The sequence below is a fragment of the Monodelphis domestica genome, chromosome 3 (genome assembly GCF_027887165.1).
Source record: "Monodelphis domestica isolate mMonDom1 chromosome 3, mMonDom1.pri, whole genome shotgun sequence".
Lineage (NCBI taxonomy): Eukaryota > Metazoa > Chordata > Mammalia > Didelphimorphia > Didelphidae > Monodelphis > Monodelphis domestica.
Window position 1 is genome coordinate 387661469 of NC_077229.1, and position 20715 is coordinate 387682183.

Genomic DNA, 20715 nt, shown 5'->3' on the forward strand with positions numbered 1-20715 from the left:
ATAGTGGGTGATGAATCAGAATCGAATGACTGACTTCTGGGCAGTCTTAGAGCGGAGCGTCAACTGTGATTGGTAGACGTAAAATTAGGGGAAGACACAGGAAGTGATGCAAAAGAAGCGTCTTGAAAAGGAGCTGTTATTTCCTGTGAGAAAGAGCTCAGTTTTTGGAAGCGGAGACTGGAGAGAATTCTTCATGCTTTCAAGTTGAGGCTGGTAAAGAGGGGCAGAAGAATCTGCTGAATGGACTGATACATGGTTGAATGAAAGACTGACTCTTAACTGCTGGATTTTTCTGAAAAAGCTATCCTCTGGAAGGACCTACTCTTAAGAGACACTTCCTGGGTCCTCGAGGCCAGCTGAAACTAATTGGGGGTGGGGGGGGATTGGAGGAAATTACTTAGTGCTCAGGCTAGATATCTTATTTTATCCTCTCTGATTTCTTGCTTCACTCTTTCTATATTTTGTAAATAAATTGTAAATGAAAAATCTTTGGGATTAATTAAATTCCTGGTGACCACACTCTTAAATAATGAAGTCCAAAGAACCCCATGTGCCCTTTACACAAGTCTAGTTCTCTATTGCAGTGTCTTTCTGATACCTCCATCCTTTCCCTTAATCTATAAGACAGATTCATCTTCCTTATGTGCTGATCTAAAATGCTACTTGTAGACACGAAGGTTTTCAATTCTGTTATCTATCACATGTAGTCTAAATTCTAGTCTATCATTTAAGGTTCTCCACAAGTATTTCCATGCCACCTTTCCGGCCTCATCTTATACCACTCATTTTCACATATTCTATACTCTAGCAAGAGTGAACTACTACTAAATAGCCTCCATATATATCCCATGGCTCCTCCACCTTCTGTGCTGTTCATACAATTTCCTATTTTGGGGAGTATTCTTCCCATTCACTCTATAACCCCACCATATTAAATCCTACAATACTTCAAGGCCAAATTCAAATGATACCTTTTCCTTGCAGGGAGAGGTTTGATTCCTTGGATTTGAATATTCATTCCTTAAGTTTTACTTGCATGATGTTTTATTTAATATTGCAGTTATATAATATGCATTATACCATATTTGATTGTAGAAGCCTCAAAGTCAGAAAGACCTGTATTCAAGTCCTACCTCTGACACATACTGGTTGTGTTATATTAGGTCACTTAAGTTGCTTAACCTCCCAGAACTCTAGGCAACTCTCTAAGACTAAAGTTGCAAAAAAGGTGCCAACCTTCATTGCTTTTCTTCCTAAAAATTTCCCACATCCAAATCCCTAATCACTGTTGAATCTGCTATACTATTACTAGTTCTTTAAGCAAGGATAACCAATTATTCTTCTTTATAGCCCATCTATAAGTTCCACTCATAAGTTCTCATATTTCATAATAACTTAAATACCACTGTTTCAAGATAGCTAGGTGGTGTAGTGGATAGAGTGCTGGGTCTAGGGTTAAGAAGACCTGAGCTCAAACCCAACTAAAGATACTTATTAGCTATGTGAATCTAAGCAAGTCACTTAATCCTGTTTGCCCCAGTTTTTTCACCTGTAAAATTAACTGGGAACAACTCAGTGAAATGAGAGCCAGGCCAAGAGACGGGAGGTCCTGGGTTCAAATTTGGCCTCAGACAAGTCCTAGCTATGTGACCCTGGGCAAGTCACCTAAACCCCACTGGCTAGCCCTGACTGCTCTTCTGTCTTAGAATCAATATCAATTCTAAAATGGAAGGTAACGGTTCTAAAAAATAAATAAATAAGATGAACTGGAAAAGGAAATGGCAAACCTAGTATCTTTGCCAAGAAAATCTCAAAAGGGATTATGAAGTTGGACATGATTGAAACAAGTGAAAATAATCATTCTCCCACAATCCAGTTCTACATCAAATTCCTAGGGAAAGTATTTCCAGATTAGATTACTGTAACCTCGTCTTTTATCTCTTCAATACCATAAATCATTTCCAATGAGCCCTTTAACTTCCTTCACTATCTTCTTTGAACCTCCAACTTTGCTTTATCCCCTTTGTTACACAAGAGTTTCTGTCTGACCATCTCATTTCCTAATTTCTCTGCTAGACCATCTGGGTTCTTGGCTCAGTTCTCCCACTTAAGGCAATATCTCCTTATTATAAGTCTTTATTCCTAGATTTTTACCAATACCATCTACAAGGGGTATTAAAACTGAATTTTCTTTTGTAAATTTTCTTAGGAATGGTTGCAAGGATCTTCCTTTCCTGCTCTTCTCCATCCATATATCTTAGCACAAAATTCTTACTGAAACTTTTTAGCTAATTAAATTATAATATTAGCCCTTCAATCTTCTTTTATTTTTAAAAATTGTTTTACCATCTGTTTTTCCTTCATGTACATCTGTAACCATACAACAACCTGTTTAAAAAAATTTTTTTTGTAGAACACACAGCAATGCCTTCATTAATGATGGAAAATTCAGGCCTTATTTATGCTCCCTTCAACTCAACACATTGACCTATAAAATTCACTAGCAATGTGACCCTAGGCAAGTCACTTAGCCCTGTTTACTCCAGTTTCCTCATCTATAAAATGAGCTGTGGAACTATGCCAAAAATACTCCAAATCAGGTCCCAAAGAGTCAGACACTAAGACTAAAAACAACAAAAAACTTAATAAGGTCCTTCAACTCTCCACTTTTCAATGGCTCTAGATATATATATAGCCTATACTTGGACATTTAAAGTGAATTGCACAAGGCCCAGCTGAAACTGTCTAAAAATAATAAGACGTGTTTAAGTGACCTCGAAAAACTAAAATAAATTATGATGTCAAAGAAGTAAAATAAATTATGATGCTAATGAGAATAACAAAGGAAAAAATCTCAAAAAAGGATTAATAAGTTAACAATAACCAGGTTAAGTAGCAAAGTTACAGCAGTTTAAGTTTAACTGAAAAGAATTTAGCCAAGGAGTGCTCTCCTTGAACTCTTCCAAACATTGTACACGTTTTGTATTGTGCTGAATGCTTCTTTTTGCTTATAATTTTTCTACCACTTGATATTCCAAAAGGCAAACAAGTAAGGACTTAAGCATTATGCTTATATGCCAGTCACAGCTTTAACCACTCACATAACTTTTAAATCTTTTGTGTAAATTTATTAAATCTCATTAAATGTATCTCCTCCTTCATTTAGTGCAACAATAATATATTTATTTTACAACTTATTTAATGTAAATTACTTGCCTGGACCAGAATTCTTTTATTAAGGGCCCAATTGGATTGAGGTTCTGAAATAATTCATAAAAATAAATTTGACAAAGGCCAGTTTGAAATAGAGCATAAACAGGATGTATTAGAACTGAAGGGATGTTACAGCTTGACCCTTTCTCATTTTACAAATGAGCAAATTGAATTCCAGCAAGTTTACATTTCTCACTCAAGTTCTATGACTAACACACTGAATGACAGAAGTCTGACTAAAAGTCAGAACTCCCAATGTTCTGACCACTATAACCAAACTAGACATAGAGCCTGTTATGAGTCTATAGTGCCAAAAACTTCATGATAACATTCTATAAATGTCTCATTAAAAATTTCATCAGTGGGCGAGACTAATATTGTGGTACTAATAAAACTATTGAAGGAAATAGAAAGGCCATTGTGTCTTGGTTTTGTATCTTGAATCTGCTAGTTGTTTTTTGCTCTATGCCATCCACTTGGTTATTTCATCAAAAATTATGGGTTCTTTTGATAAAGGTATCCTAAGGATTTCTATGGAGCTAAAAACACAAATATCTTGGACAAATTGAACTGGATAACCTGTAGGCATTTCCAACTCAACCCATCTGAAATAGAACTATTCCCTTCTTTATTGTAGTCTCTCAGTAACTGAGGATGACGATTGTTTTTGTACACAAAGACACCTGTGCATGAAGATTTAAGTGGAAAAGTCGGTGCACAGAGACAGTCCCACTCTCTCGGCATTGGAAGCCTGGGTCCAATGGCACAAAAAGTCGTTACACCTGGAGACTAGAGGAGGGCAAAATAGTTTATCTGTTAGACCTATGGATATGGGAAGAATTTATGACTTGATATAGAGAACATTACAAGATATAAAATAAATAACATTGACTACTTTAAATTATAAAGGCTTTGCATAAACAAAACCAACACAACCAAGATAAGAAGGGAAACAACAAACTGAGAAAAAAAATGCATAGCAACAAGGGCCTTTCTGAAATAAATAGAAAACTAATGTAAATTTGTAAGTATTCAAGTCATTCTCCCCCAATTGACAAATGGTCAAACAGGAATTCCTCAGATGAAGAAAATAAAACTATCTTTAGTAATACAAAAATGTTACAAATAACTATCAGAAAAATACAATTAAGACAACTCTGAGGCACTATCTGTAATATATGACTACATACACACACACACACACACACACACACACACACACACACAACGGGGAACTGGAGAGAGAGGGTGAGAACTGAAGAAATAGAGAGAGGAAAGAGAGTGATCCTCCTATCAGTCTGGCTAATATGACAAAAAAGGGAAAATGATAAATGTTGAAGGGGATGTAGAAAACTTGGGACATTGATACACTGCTGGTGGAGCTGTGGCCTGATGCAACCATTCTGAAGAGCAATTTGGAACCATGCCCAAAGGACCATAAAACTGTCTATGCTCTTTGAGCTAACCAATACCACCAAGTCTGTATCCCAAAAAAATCAAAAGTAGGAAGAATCTACTTTTACAAAAATTATTTATAGCAACTTTTTTTTTGGTGGCAAAGAACTGGAAACTGAAAGGATATCTATCAATTGGGAAATGGCCAAACAAGTTGTGGTATGTTATTGTAATGTAATACTATTTATTATACCATAAGAAATGAGGAACAAGAAGATTAAAAAAAAAAAAACCCTGAAGAGATACAAAGTAAGGTGGGCAAAACCAGGAGAAACATACATAGTAAAAAGATAAGTTTTCAATGATCAACTGTTATTGGCAATGCAAGGATCCAACTGATGGAGTCTGAATGCAGATTGAAGAATAGTATTTTTCACTTTATTTCCTTAATCAGTTTTTTCCTTGTATAAGCAACATGTGTCTTCTTTCACAATATGACAAACATGAAAACTGACATATATATGCATAAAAGCATATATATATATATATATATATATATATATATATATATATATATATATATATATAAACTAATATATTATCTTTTGCCTTGGAAACGGGCAAAAGGAGAAAGGAAGAGAACATCAATCACAAAATGTCAGAGAACAACTATTAAAAATTTTATCTACATGTAATTGAGAGAAAAAAAATCCATTCCTCCTTCAGAACTTATTAGGCACTACTATCCTCCCAATCACCTTGGTTCACAATTTTGCTGTCTCTCCTTATTCACACTTACCTCACATATCCAAATCTATTGCCTTTACATCTCCTAGACAAGGATTACCAAAGCCATAGCTTAAAACTGTATCACCTTCTCCACTTTGAACTACCACATTAGTTTAGGCCTTTATCATTTCTCACCTGGACTACTGCAATAGTCTTCTAATAGTCTTGCCTCTTCTTTCCATTTACGTAGCTACAAAGGTTCTAAAGCACAGCTCATCATGTTACACAGCCCCCTCAGCCCCCTCAAAAAGTTCCAGTGTCTATTACCTGTACAATGAAATAGAAAAAAAAACTCTGGCATTTATAGTTCTTAATATAATCTAGCTCCTTTCTACTTTTCTAATCTTATTTCATGTGCAGAGCAATTTCTCTGCGCTCAATATTTGAGATAGTACTGACCTACCACTCACTACATAAGATGCCATTTCCCATCTCAGCATCTTTTCATTGGTTGTGCTCATGCCCAGTGTTTGTCCCTACACCTTTTGATTCTAAGTTTAAAAAAAAAAAAAAAAACCTTCCCTAGGAAGCTTTTCCCAGTCTCCCCAACTGCTAATGCCATGTTCAATATTTCTTTGAAAATTGGATCCATTTTAAACAAAGCAGAAAACATTTTTTCCCCCGAGTAGTTAATGAATCTTTTGGGGGAAAGTGTTCTAGTTATAAGCTCATGTTTTCATAACTTTAAGTTCCTAAATCTTGTAATAAACTAACACTGTAATAAATGAAAAAATAAATGAACAGCATTAGCTATCATACTTCTTTAATTCACAAACTGCTATTTTTTACTAAGTTTAAAAAGATAGATACTACTCTCTCCCAACTTATCAACTCTAGGGAAAATGAGAGAAAATAATTTAAGTGGTAGAAATGGCTATTTTTAGTGTTGCTACTTTAATACTGTTAATTTATGTCATTACTGCTTTTATCAAAGGACAAGTTTATGTATCTAGCTTAGAAAGGAAAACAATAATATCAGTAATTTTTTTAAATCTGGATTTTGCCAGAATGATCTAGAACAAGTATTTATTCTTTCCTCTTGTCTACATGCTCACTTTGAGAGGGAGATAAAGAAAGAGGAGAGAAAGGAAAAGAGGAAAAAAATGAAGGAGGGAGGAAGGGAGGGAGAGAAAGAAAAGGAAGAAAGAAAACCAAAATTGAATTTATTGCCATTTTGTCAAGTTTCTCCATTTGGAGAAATGCTATGTTTCAAATTCACCTTTAAAATTTTGTACTTAAAAAATCTTATTTATATTACAATACTTGAGAAGATCTATTATTTGTTCACAAAAGAAAATTCTTTTTCTCATCCATCCCTTTCCACTCAACCCAATCCAGCAGGAACTTTCCTAAAGGTTGTCTCCTTCCCTTTGTCTTTTTTTTTAATTGTAGATTGTGATCCTACTTTTAAAACATTTTAAAAATCAATATTTAATATGGCAAATACTAAAAAGAAAAAAACATTCCAGCATACCTTCCCCTCAAAAAAAAAAAAGGCTACCTGGTGATGAACATTCTCTGAATTATACTAGGTCCAGGTAACAGAAAACGTTCTGCACTTGGAGTCTTTCCAGATAAGTAAGAAATGCAGGAGCTTGTCTTCTATTGGCATAGTCTTCCAGAATTCAGGGTCCCCTCTTTGCCACGAGGAGCCAGTGAGTGAAACATCAGTAATAACTGTTTTCTCTAAATGTATACTCTTCTTTGAATTACAATGTGTGACATACTTTAAAACAACATTCACATTAAGAACAAAACTATGGAAATGGGTTTTGAGTAATAATACATGTATAACCCAGTGGAATTGCTTGTCAGCTCCAGAAGTGGGGAGGGAAGAGGTGAGGGAGAAAACATGAATCATGTAACCATGGAAAAATATTCTAAAAAAAGTAAAAAAAAAAGAACAAAACTAGATTTTAAAATGAAATCATACCAACTAATTTTAAAGAGGTTTGTGTTTCTAGAAAAGATGTTTGATTTGAAATATGAAATGCAATCTGCAGTGTTCCAATAAAATTATCATAATTTATGAAGAGCTGAGGTCTGGAAAAAACTGCATATAATCCTACTAAAATTAAGAACCTTGAAATTAAAAGAACTGTTAACCTGTGAAAGAGTTAAGTGAGCTATGAGAAGACAGAGAAAGACAATATTAAGTTATAACTTTTGTAATCTCTTTTAGGCAGTTCAAACTATAAAAACAAGCAATTTAACTAAGAAAGATAGATATATATGTATGTATGTATGTCCACAAAGACAAACACAACAGTGGTTTCCAAAGTTTATTAAAAATCAAAGAATAGAAAAACTTTACATAAAAATATGTCAATTTTAGCTTCCACATTGTTGTCCACACAAAAAAAAAATCTAAACATGATATCTTTTTTTAAACCTGTAGCACATAACCACAGTGGTAGCCAGGCCAATTCATTTGGTTCACCATGACTGAAATGGAACATGATACCTGTGTTCTATGAATCTAGCTTTAAAATGCACACTACATAAGATACCAACTAAAGTCCGTGTAGTGGTTTCCTTAATGTAGGTTTATACTCAATATTGCTAATGTGTAAAGATTAGTAGTATAGGCCTATGTATCAGACTTTATAAATATCTGTTTATGAATAGGTTCACAATTTAAATATTTTTAAATATTTTTGATAAGTTTCAATCATCAAGAACTGCAGAAAAAATGTGCTACTCTATTCTGGAATGCCCTCCTAAAAAATCTGCAGTTGCAGTTTATAGATTCCAATGACAATGTGGGCTAGTCCTGCTTCAAAAGGCATACCACAGACATTTTAAAGCTTTATCATGCTAGATGCCTAGTTTAACATTCAGATATCAATTCTAAAACTTCCCACTTCTCTACATCATTTAGATGTCATGGTAATGTTTTCCTCTCAACATTCTCCACTAGTGGACTTCAAAAAACAACCCACCTCTAGTGTTTAGCAGGGCTAAAACCCCTCATTTTAAAAACGGGAAGTCAGATAGCATTTGAGATGCAACCAACTCCCAGGACAACTGTGGTGCTTCTAAAACTCAGGGTTAGGCAGGATGTATATATTCTTGTTCAAAAAAAGGTAACAAAGACAGTGGTTGTCATGGAAGAATACACTTGCATAGTATACCTGTATGCATCTGTAAATTAAGTGCCAGCCACTCAGACCGTGTGCAACCCTGGGCTGTGTTCTCTTGCAATACATTAAAAGATACTTCCTAGAGTGCACTGAGCAGATGAAGTACTTTTCATATATTTGCTCTTAACAGAACAAATGCATACTGCTATACAGATTCCATAATGGAATCAACATAATTCCTTTCTCCACATTCCTAAAACTGGGCAAATCTTTTTCAGTAATGATGTTCAGCAGATCCTCAAATCATTATACAGGTTCTGTTTCATTACTAAAACTGACTAGAAGCATTTCAAAATTCACAAATTTTTTTTATTTTTTTGGGGATTTTATTTTGTGACAACCCTTTTCTCACCCCTAGAAAGTTATACTTCTGGCACTTTAATTGCTGGATTTGTTGTCTAGTTAAAAAAAAAGAAAAAAACAACAACAATTAAAACTCACTGGTCAGAGCAAGACAACTGACAAGAGGCCAGACTAATGAGCTAATGAGCAGGGTCAAAACGGTTTGGAGCTTAATTCCTTCATAAAACGATAAGCCAACTCTGCCCATTCATTATGAATCAAGAAGCCTCACATTTTACCAAAGGAAAAACAAAAACAAAAACAAAAAAGACTAAAAAAAACAAAAACAAAAACAAAAACAAAAACCCCTCATGTGGTGTTTCTAATGACATTCAACCTGCCAAAACTATAAACCCAACTTAGAAAATGCAACTTGGGAAAGGATATAGGATTTTTAAAAAAAAATTCCCTCTTCCATTAAATATAACTTATGTGAAAATATGAAATTAAATTAAAAAATTCTTAGTTATTGCACAAATTATAGTTTTCAATATTTACAGAGCAAAAAAGTTCTGAAATTTGAAACAAAACATGAGGGCAGTAAAACTGTTATAAACTCCCAACTGTGTCTGCTGGAGGAAAAAACATCAGGGGTTTAAATCTCCTCTGCTTCTTTGACAGAAATAAAAATAAGAAACCCAAACTGCAAAGGAACAAATGCAGCTACAGCAAAAATGCCAAAGCATTTAATGTCCTTGCAGTTCTTTATCAAGAGCTGCTTCGGCACTGAATGAATAACCCTGGGAAGGCAGAAAACAACTTCCACATTTAATAAGGCTTCACAGATGAGCACAACTACTTTTTCTTTAAGATGGATTTGACCACCACACAAAGAAACATGCAAAATAATCAGCTGCAGATATTCACAATACCCGTACGCTGATGTGCTGAATGCTGGTCTCAGTTCCCCAGTTTAGTGTCCAATGTCACTTAGCTTCAGTTTGTAAAATTAGGGATAGATAATTCTGACATGAGACATTATCTGCTGAGACTAATAGGCAAACTGTCTCTTGTGTGTGTGTGTTTTTTCCTCCTCCAGCCAGTACGGTTATATTGGTGGTGTCCTCTGTTGCCCACAGGCTGCCGCATTCCACTGCTGCCAACAGGATTGTAACCATTGCCTTGGTTATGATTATGAGTTCCTTTCATGGAAAATTTCATGCCATTGTGCTGCTAAAAAAAAAAATAGAGAATTTTCAATGACATAGCTAGGCCAAGATAGCAACTATAAGCATAATCACAAGATCAAAAGTTGTCTCCATCATAAGAGAAAAAGCTATATATTATTTAGAAAAAAATGACTTGGTAAATGCAGCACAACAGATTCTATAATTAGGGAACAATATAAATATTATAAAACTATTAAATACCTACATAATAATTTCTGAGTTCACACACATCAATCTATTGGTCCCACATCCCATAGAAAAAAAGACAACAATCATAAACTTCTGAATCAGTAGTCATTTCCTTATAGAAAAACCATAATAGTAAGATAATGATTTATACTTGGGTTTATATCAGTCTGTCAAACCCCGCACTAAGAACTAATTTCAGAGATTTTGAAAATTTAAACTCTCTCTGTAGATTTTCAATATCATAAAGATTGAGTATCACAAAATTCTTCAGGAATAGGTCAAATGCAAATCAAGAGTAAAGTCAAGTTAACAACAAGAAAGCACCATGACAGAATGAGTAACAAATTGGGGAAAATATAAATAAAGGAAGTCAAAATTACAAACATTTAGCATGTTTGGAAGACTATTCTTTATTTTTTATAAGTTCTGAATTTAATCTGAGATATTTCTCATTTTCTGTTAGTGGGTATGCTTTCAATATAGTAATGATTACTAAACATTCACTCTTGTTAAAGTTTAAGTATTATCATGTAAAAGTTTCATTCAAGGAGAAATATTTTCATTCTTAGAGGATTAAAAAAGGAATGGATGGCTTAGTCAAAAAACATTACCATTTCTGTCCCTTCATTGAGTTTAGATGCAAAGAATAAAAAAGCTACATAAAAAAAAAAAGATTCATTGTTGCTGCTAATAAATATATCACATAATATATCAGTCCTAGGATTGTAAAGTCCCTATACTGTTAAGGGGGGAAAAAGTCATTGGTGTGAAATCAAATACATTCAAGGGTCCACTTGGCATACTGCATTATTACTATGAATATTTCAGAAACTCTTGCTCAAACTTATTTCCCCAAACATGTATATGTGTGTACACATGTTCATATGTACACACATATACATGTATACCTAAACATTTATTTTATGTTTAACTTATTTGTTTTCTTTATGACAGTTTACTACTTAGACAACATATATTTAGGGGAGTTGCAAATTAATAAAAAAAAAAGAATCCTCAGGATTTTTTAAAAAACAGAAAACTGAAGGAATTTGCTAAGCATGGAAATTTTAAGAATGCAGATTATGAAGCAGAGGCCAACTTTACTAGTTGTTTTCATTTTATTAAAAGTAATGTATTCATTTTCTCTGGAACCTTGGCAAATGAAGAAGCATTTATCATGACACCAAATTTTTAATAGCTATTTATTGAGTACAAACAGATTCTCATCATTTAAACTCTCTCTGTAGATTTTCAATATCATAAAGATTGAGTATCACAAAAGAAAATTCTTCAGGAATAGGTCAAATGCAAATCAAGAGTAAAGTCAAGTTAACAACAAGAAAGCACCATGACAGAATGAGTAACAAATTGGGGAAAATACTCATCAAGAATTGTGGCTCAGTAATTCCAGTCATATCTGATTCTTCGTGACTACATTTTGGGTTTTCTTGGCAAAGATGTTTTGCCATTTCCTTCTCCAGCTCATTTTATAGATGAGGAACTGAGACAACATGGTTAAAGTGACTGCATAAAGTCACAAAGCTAATAAGTGTCTGAAACCAGATCTGAACCCAAGCTCAGGGCTCTAGCCACCATGCCACCTAGATGCCCTTCTTCCCTTCTTGTCAAGCACAGGCTTTTACTTAAAAGGTATTAATGTCAGCATTATACATTTAGAAAATTGTGGGTTTGTCTTAAAATTATAGCTCTCACAAAGCCAGACTTTGAAATATCTTGCTAGTAGTAAGATATTTTCAACACCTGTTTTTTCAGTTTAATAGATTAGGATGGTTAAAACTCTGAATTCAAATAGCATGTTAGTACAATTTTGTATAAACTATAAAAGCATACCTTATGATACAAATGGGGGCTTGAGAGTGGGTTGGGAGATGTAGAAGGAACAGCAGGAGAGGACATGTGATGAACAGTTTTCAAAGATGGGGTCCCTTCAATACCAACTTGTCTGCAAGGAAGCGGGGCCACGCCTAAGGTAGGTGGAGGTATAGTAAACCTAGTCTATGAAAAAGAAATAGCAATAAACATTCAATGAATAGCAGAATAGCCTAAAAATAATTAATTTTTTAATCCTAAATCAAATGAAATTTGTGTACTAAAAGTACAAAAGTGAAATTCTTGCAGATATCTTCTGAATAAAGGTACATTAGAGCAGTTAATTTTATCCATTAAAAGTCTAAAACAATAGGTTTTATTTAGAATTAGACTCACTATATAGGCAAGTAGCAAGATGACCTGGGTTTAAACCCCTCTTCAGACTTAATAGCATTGTGTCCCTAGGCAACTCACTTATCCTAAGTCAGTTTCCTCATCTGTAAAATGGGGATGATAATAGCACCTGCCTCAAAGTGCAGTACAAGAATCAAATACAGCATAAAGTACTTCATAAATCCTATAGCACCATATAAATGTAGAGAATGTTACATACTTGTAAACTCTAAAATCACTGTTATTATTAAAATAAAATATAGAGGACTAATTCATAAAGTGAGAATATTTTGCAAAAATTTAAATTTGGCTCAAAATCAAGAAATAATTAGTAGTATTCTAATGTGAAATAAAGTACTATTCAGTTTTAAGAGAGAAGTCTAAAGCAAAACTGTCCAAATTAAGGTTCAGCTGCAAGCAAGCCTTAAGCCATTAGCAAAATTCAAAATATAATAGGGAAATGTTTAACAAAATAAATAAAAACGTGACACAAAATAGATTAATTGTGAATTTATGGTTTTCTAAGTCAATATGCAGCCTCTACAGGGATCCTTTTTTACAGGGATCCATTTCAACTTGAGTTTGATACCACTAGTCCAAAGTGACCTAAACTTACACTTTCTTACTCTTTTCAAGATAAAATTTCCTACTTCAAGTATGTAATGTCATTATGCAATAATATGTTCCTTATCACAATCAGTGACCTCAAAACTTGATTTGTCTAGTATGACGTGTAGAGTATGGTTACTGGCAAAGCAATAACATTTTTTGCCTTATTGTTTTTCTACAGGTCAACATTTTCAATTTGTTTATCTTAATATTTTCATTATTTTCCCCTGTAGTTTCATTCAATAACTCTTCCTCAGACTTTGAACAGTCTAACAATTGTATATTAAGATTAAGGCAAGTTGAACTCCCAAATAAAGAGGGGGAAAAAATTCTTAATTAGGTCCTTGAAAGTCAGTAGGGTTGGATGACCAAACAAAATTGGAGCAGCACTGCTCTAAGGAGAGGGAACAAAGCAAGGATCCCTTCATGTGTACACTCTTCTCTGTATATATTTATTAACTGGAGTGTCCCTTCATGGAGTTATGAGAGGCTCCTGACCACAAGGCCAATGACAGAAAGGTCCCATACATACCAAAATATGAATAGCAGTACTCTGGCAGCAAAAAAAGAAAAGAAAAGAAACAAAGTGGGTGCCTATCAACTGGAAAATGGCTGAACAAATTGTGATATATGAAAATAATATAGAATATTAGAATATAGGATAATATGAAATAATATATAATAACAGTATCTTACAAATAAAAAACGAGCTAGGAGAAATATGAGATTATGTGTGATGTGATAAAAAGGGAAGAAAGCAGAACTGAGAACAATATATAAAGTGACTACAATGATTTAAAAAACACAAAAAGGAAGGTGAAAGAAGGGAAATTGAATGAACAATGCTGGTGTGAAAGAATAAAAAATGAAATAGGCATTCCTCCTCTCAGCACAGAAGTGATAAACTTGGAATATGAAATGTGTGTACTATCATACATCCATGTTACTTTGTCAGTTGTATTTTTCTAGTCTACAAGGGAAGGTCAAAGAAGGTAGTATGTTATAGGATAATACTCGTAACTGATGTCAAAAAAAAAAACTGGCATCAATTCCTAATGTAATTCATGAGGACCCTTGATATCTCTGAGAGACATTTAAATCTTAGACCCTTATCCTGAAAGCTGTGCACCAAAATCTAATTAAAAGACTAAAATTTCATCTTGGGGGAATGTTGAAGGGGGTTGAAGGGCAGAAGAGCAGAGAAATCTGGCTCAACTTCTGGTTGTGCCCCCGGGGCAATCATCTCTCTGAGACTCAGTTTCTTCATCAATAGAATGAAGGAGTCAGATAAAATGTCTGAAATCCTATCCACTTCCAGCATTCTGATTCTATTGGAGAAGTTGTTTCAACACCTGTTACATTTTGTACACTGCATAGGCTTGCAAGGAGTCTCTAAATATGGGTAGAAAATTAAACTTAAAAAGAATTGGTCACACAGAAAACAAATCACAAGATCATAGCTTTGGAGCTGGAAGGTAGTCTTTCCCCTTAATTTTATCGATAAGAAAACTCAGACCCAGTGAGACTGGATAATTTGCCCAAGGTCACATAGGTAGTAAGAGGAAGACCTGGTTCTAGGCCTTCAAAAGGAGGACTCTTTCCACTATACCAACTGAGTCTTGGAAAAGTGGGCTTTTCAAAAGTTATTACTTAAGGAAGTTTTCACTTCTTGTCAAAACTCAAGATTATAATGTAATACCTAAATCGGTTCAATTTCACTTAAATACTAACAGCTTATGATGTATAAACTACAGTTCTTGGCACCAAGAACAGAAGAAAAAAAAAAGAGTATTTACCTTCAAGGAGGTACAACCTACTAAGGTCAGATATGAAATATATACAAATAAATATAACAAACTATGATGGACAAAGAAGCCAGAGGATGTTTAGAAAAATTTAGGAAAAAAGTATTTTCAGCAAGGGAATGCTTTAATTTAGTTCCTCAGCATTCAAATACTAAACTTTGAATGATTAAAATTGTAATTGCCTGAAATTAATAAAAAAAAATTTATCCATCTTCCATGTCAATATTTTCTTTCTTTTTTTACCTTAATAATGAATATTTGTCCTATAAAACATGGAACCAAATGTTGTCATATTTCCCCATAGTGGAATCGAAGCATTAGGAAATAGCTAACATATTTTATGCTCAAATTACTACAAAATTTTTGCAATTCTTCTAGCTTGCCTTTAGTTGGGCTATTGAGGGAATACTTTCTCCTCCATACATTATACCCTACTAAAGCACAATTTGGTTACAGATACAAAATCAAAGTATTTTCAAATCTTTCTTTTGGACTACTAATCATATCTCAATGGGGTACGATAGGGGGTAGGGGAAATTCTTATCTCAATTACATGAAGTGGAATAAGCTCTATATAGCAACTAAGCCTAAAAATAATTTACATTAAGTGGAATGGAAGAAAGTATAATTTTAAGTTTAAAAAAATAAAGTTTTGAACTGAAATTTTTAAAGATGGAGTATAAAGTACCACACACACTAAAACCTTGCTTACTAAGTGGAATTTAAGATAGGTGCAACATGGACTCCTTTCCCTCCCAACTCCCCCATCACCAAATAAAGGAATTTACCAAACTACCAAAAGGATTTCATTATAAGACAACCCTTTTTATAAAATAACTCACTGCATGAGAAATGAATATTAAAGGAGGATTTATAGAATCTTAGAGATGGAAAGAATTCCAGAAGCCATTTAGTCCAACTGCTTAATTTTATAGATGAGGAAACTGTCAGGCCCAGGGAGGTTAGGTGACTTGCCCAAAGTCATACAATAATAAAGGTTAAAACAAGATTACAGAGATTTAAAATTGAGTAAGAAGAAAGTGAGGTACTCATTGAAGATAATCTTCTCAAGAAACTTAACCTAAGTGATAAGAATTTATAAAGGATAACAGGGATGAGGAGACATGGGTATTCTTACAGACATCAGAGAATCAGCCAATGGTCAGGAAAAGATCAAACACTAAAAAAAGGGTAGGGATGACAGAGGAAGGGATCCACAGGAGAAGACAGAATGGAATAAGATCAAGAGACCTGTATCAGAATTTGCCTTGGCAAGGAGAAGGATCATTTCTTCATGAGAGACAGGCATAAAGGAGATAATAAGTGAGAAAATGCTCTTGAGTGAAGGTAAGATATGTTCATTTCTATCTACATAAGTGTGGGTAAGTATGAGAATGTATATATACCATGAAGATTGCTTTAAAACTATCTTTTTTTCTTTCCAAGGCTACATTAAAATCCACTGGTCCTTTTTCCTATTCAGAAGTGTCCCTGATTGGGTGAGGTTTCATATTGTATCCTAACAATTTCCTCTCTCTACCCCCAATATATTCACTACTTTAAGACAGCATTGTACCCATCATCCAACATCAAAGTTAAACAAACAAACAAAAAAACCACTGTTTTGGGGAACCATTTCTACCAATAAAATATCCCAAAGCAATTAAAATCCTAAATTCAGGAAATTAGAAATTAACATTTTAGAGAAATATAAAAATAATTGTACCTGGTTATTAGTTGTCATTATTAACGTTCTAGTAGGAGCTGACTGAGGTTTACCACTTGGCATTGGCAATGCTGTAGGTAAACTGGCCATAAGCTGAGATGGTGCTTGCAGACTAAATTGGTAAACATTAGGAGTTGTGCAAGGTGGTGTATCAGAATCCTTTTTTGTAGAGAAAAATTAGAAAGGAAAAGCAGCTTCATAAAAAGAATATTAGCTTATTTGCCAAAAAATAAGTAATGATGACAAAATTACTAGGTCTTATGCTAATGAAAACTAATGAGTCTGATATTTTTGTCAATTTTAAACCCAAGTCACAAAGTAACCTGTAGTTTCTATGAAATAATTTCATAACTTGAATTCAATTGAATAAAAAATATTGCAGGATATAAATAACCTCATAAAGTTCTTTATATGATGTCTCTTTCCCTATTGCAAAAGCATTTTTAAATTCAATATTTAAGAAAGATAACTTCAGTACAAATTCAATTTTTATTTGATTTTCTTTTAAAGTAGTATAGGATCAACTCTCCCACAAAGTAAGGACATAAAGAAAGGGCTATATGAAGCAACAAATCAGGTTTAAGCCTTTATGACAATTTTAATTTAATGAAAACATTTATACAGCATTTTGGCACTGAAATCCTTATGTAAAAATAACAATTTTGTGGGGAATTTTAACATTTACCACTAATTACACTGTTGCAATATGTTAGGAAGTATCTTCAGTAGAAGGAATTGCCACATTATTATAAACCGGTGTTTTACATTGACTACATATCATAAAATCATCCATACTTACAATATCACTACCAGAAAGTGAAGATACAGAAGAAGCAGATGAGCCAGAGGAAAGAGGCTGGGTGTTAGACAAAGGTAAAGTCAAACGCTGGCTATAAGGTGATTCTGTGTCTCTGTTTTGAGGTTGATCCCCACTACATGGAGTTATCTGCTCTTTTATCTTTATTCTATTATCTGTTAGAAAAAAATTAGAGGAAAAAAGTTTCTAAAATCATCTATATTGTATAATTTTCCATTGATATTTTTGTAAAAATTAATAGCTTTTCAGTTGCTAGATATAACTGAGAAAATCAACTGGAAAGCATCAGTTATCCCCCCAAAAAGATAAAAGTCATGATAAACATAACTGTTTCTTACCAAGTTCAGGTGATAGATTAATTTTGTTTCCCCATTTTTCTTTGATCCATCCTCTATAGTCAATCACTTCCTGTGTTACTTTGATGATTCTACCTAGTGTACTTAAAAAAAAAGTTTGAAGATTACTGTAAAAATTTCTGAAAATTATCTTGTATCCTTCCCACTAACCAGCTAATCTAAAATATCATTTATCAACATGACAGCTTGCTAAATATCAAAGGCAATTGTCTGTAAAGAAGCTAACATTTTATAAAATTTCTTTGATTTCTGGTATTAAGTAAAAATCCTGTTTACATTTCAGATACTGGATGCTGCTATAAGCTTAAGTCCTCTTAAGTGATCATGTTATGGAAGTTGTGCTCAACAAGATCCTTATTTGCGTACTAGCCCCTCTCCTCTTCAGGCCTAGAGCTAGCTGCTCTTAATTTCCCCTGCAAAGAAAAATTGTTTAATTAACTCAAAATCCTAAATAGTGTAGCACCCAATACTCTATTTAGTGTGGACATTAATGCTATATATAACAAAATTCAAATTTAATGTGGATAAAACTGTTTCTCTTGAAAGGATTTCCATACTTTGTCAAACGCTATATATTCAAACATTTAAATGCAAAATTTTGCCTCTTTCTAATAACCTTGGTAGAAAAAAATTGTCAACAGATAATGTTATGACTCTTGTCATCCAAAACCACTTTACATATTAAGTAGAACAGATTGTGTAAAAGTACAACATAAGAAATAAGAGTCTACATGGGCTGTTCCAAGCTTATGAATGGGTTGTGTTCCAAAACTGTATTTATAAAGTTGGTTTAGAAAAAGCATCATAGAACTAGTGGTTAGGTTTTAAGACTAGCCCAAAATGATTGATACATCTTAAATTGTAACCTAAACTTCTAATTATGATTTCAACTATATCTAATTAATAATATTTTTAATTGCAAAATATATCCTAAGTTCCAGCATGATCTCATTCTCTTCCCCTCTTCCTCCTCTTAAAATAGCCTGATAGGAAGAAGCTCCTTTGGGTGAGGAAGGGTGGCACAGAAGGGAAGATGTAGATTCTTCAGAAACTAGCACAGTGATGGTGAACTTTTTGGGGACCCCATGCCATGCCCCCCATCCACCCCAGGCTGTGTGCCCATGCCCAGGCCCCATTATGTCCCTTACCATGCCCCCAACTACATGCCCCACCCCCTGTGTGCAGGTACCCCACCCACCCCTACAGGGGTCAGGGTGGGCTGAGCTCACAGGGAGGCTCCTGAGCCCCATACCCTCCCCCTTACATTTGGGGGCAGGGCCAAGCTATTAGTCCTAAATCTGCCTTTCTCTCTGCCTCTCTGGGCTGCCCTTCTCATTCAGCTGTGTGGGGGCATGTCCACGAGTCTGCCTGCTTTGGGGAGGGGGCAGCATTGCCAATTGCTGCTTCAGGGAGGGATACAGTGTGGCAGCAAGGCAGCTCACAGCTTCAAAGAGGGAGTCAGCTCATGGCTTCAGGGCAGAAGGCAGCATGGTTCTATGTGCTCAGCCCCTGGGATGATGGAGAGAGGCTAGAATGCCCCATCCACTGCATTCAGGGATGGGGCCAAGTCCCAAGCCAGGAGATCTGGAGAGCCCATAGAGAGGTCTCTGTGTGCCATCTTTGGCACACGTGCCACAGGTTCGCCATCACAAAACTAGCATATCACTAATTCTCTATATTTCACGAAGACAATTATCAAAGTCAAAAAGTGGTCATGGGACCCCTGAGGGTCCCTGAACCCCTTTCTTGGGGTCCTCAAGATCAAAAATAGTTTCACATTAAGATGTTTTCACTTCTATAATGTTAAATATCAATAGATAAACAAAAACTCTTTGGGGTCTTCAATGTTTTTTAAAATGTAAAGGGGTCCTGAGACCAAAGTTTCAGAAACATTGCTCTGAGTCAATTACTTCTCATGTATTTTAAACTTAGGAAAAAAAAGGGAGTTGACTCACAAGAGACATGAGAGAGACTCTAGTCACTCTGGAAACCTCCCCCCTTCATATGTTCAATTGCTACATAGGCTGAATTTTGGTAAACTGGAGACTCCCTGTAGAGATAACAAAATCATTAGCTAATTACTCAGAACTGGATTAAGATTTGAGAAGGGAAAAGCAGGATTACTTGAGGAAAAGAGGAGTTCAAAGTAAATGGTAGTTCTGCTAACATCCACAATTTAGAGTTTGCATTTTCTAGATCATTAGACATAATACATTTTTTTATAAGGGCTACTACTTATAATCTTATTCCAATTCAAATAAAATTTGATTAACAACCAAGAAACAATTTGTAGTAAGTCAAAGAAATTTTTGTAAGGAAACACATTTGTTTTGGCTAGTGTGTTCCAGATGTTAATAAGGAATATAGCAATATAGTAGGTAATTGAATATTTTCCAGAAAATTCCAAAAAAACAAAAAACTCATATTACCTCTCAGAATCTCTGTTTGGGTATGATCTTGCTAGTGGTGACACTGCATGGCTAAGAACAATGTAGGCATAGTCAAAAACTTGCTTCACTTGCATGGCACCATATGAACTTCTGCCAACATCATTTCCTATAATAAGATAACAATTATAAAGATCTACAAAGCATTTAAACAGTAATTACTCAGATAACTTTTTTGTATTTACTTTTTACATAAGGTATTTATTTTAATCAGTTCACAGTTACCTATAACAATTACTGTAACTTTTACTTAACATTCAAAGCTTGGTCCCTATAGCAGGGCTTTCATACATAAAAAGGACATGAGTGGGGGGAAAAGGTGCCTGAATGATCATATAATTGAATATATTTATCTCTAATTATAGTCTAAATTAAAAGAGAAATTATTTTTAGATTATCAGTTTTATGACTCATTTTCTCCTACATTGAAAATGGGTGCTTGAGAGTTGATCAGCAAGTTTTTACATATTTAAAATAAAAACAAAGTCAAGA

The 20715-nt window shown here is 34.2% G+C and overlaps 1 protein-coding gene across 3 annotated transcripts in view; it reads right to left on the reverse strand.

Moving 5' to 3' along the window:
- Positions 1 to 7665: 7665 nt before the first annotated feature.
- Positions 7666 to 20715, reverse strand: part of TENT4A (terminal nucleotidyltransferase 4A) — an 88432-nt gene continuing 75382 nt past the window's right edge. The window contains exons 8-13 of one of the 3 annotated variants that reach the window (XM_007486799.3): positions 20206 to 20332; positions 17759 to 17859; positions 17403 to 17575; positions 16604 to 16762; positions 12092 to 12256; positions 7666 to 10052 (exon numbers count right to left, since the gene is read on the reverse strand). In XM_007486799.3, coding sequence (XP_007486861.2) covers positions 9861 to 10052; positions 12092 to 12256; positions 16604 to 16762; positions 17403 to 17575; positions 17759 to 17859; positions 20206 to 20332 — 917 coding nt within the window. In that variant the 3' untranslated portion in view covers positions 7666 to 9860. Of the gene's footprint in view, positions 10056 to 12091; positions 12257 to 16603; positions 16763 to 17402; positions 17576 to 17758; positions 17860 to 20205; positions 20333 to 20715 lie in introns of all 3 variants that reach the window. The other 2 variants (XM_001371500.5, XM_007486800.3) reach the window with 2 other exon arrangements.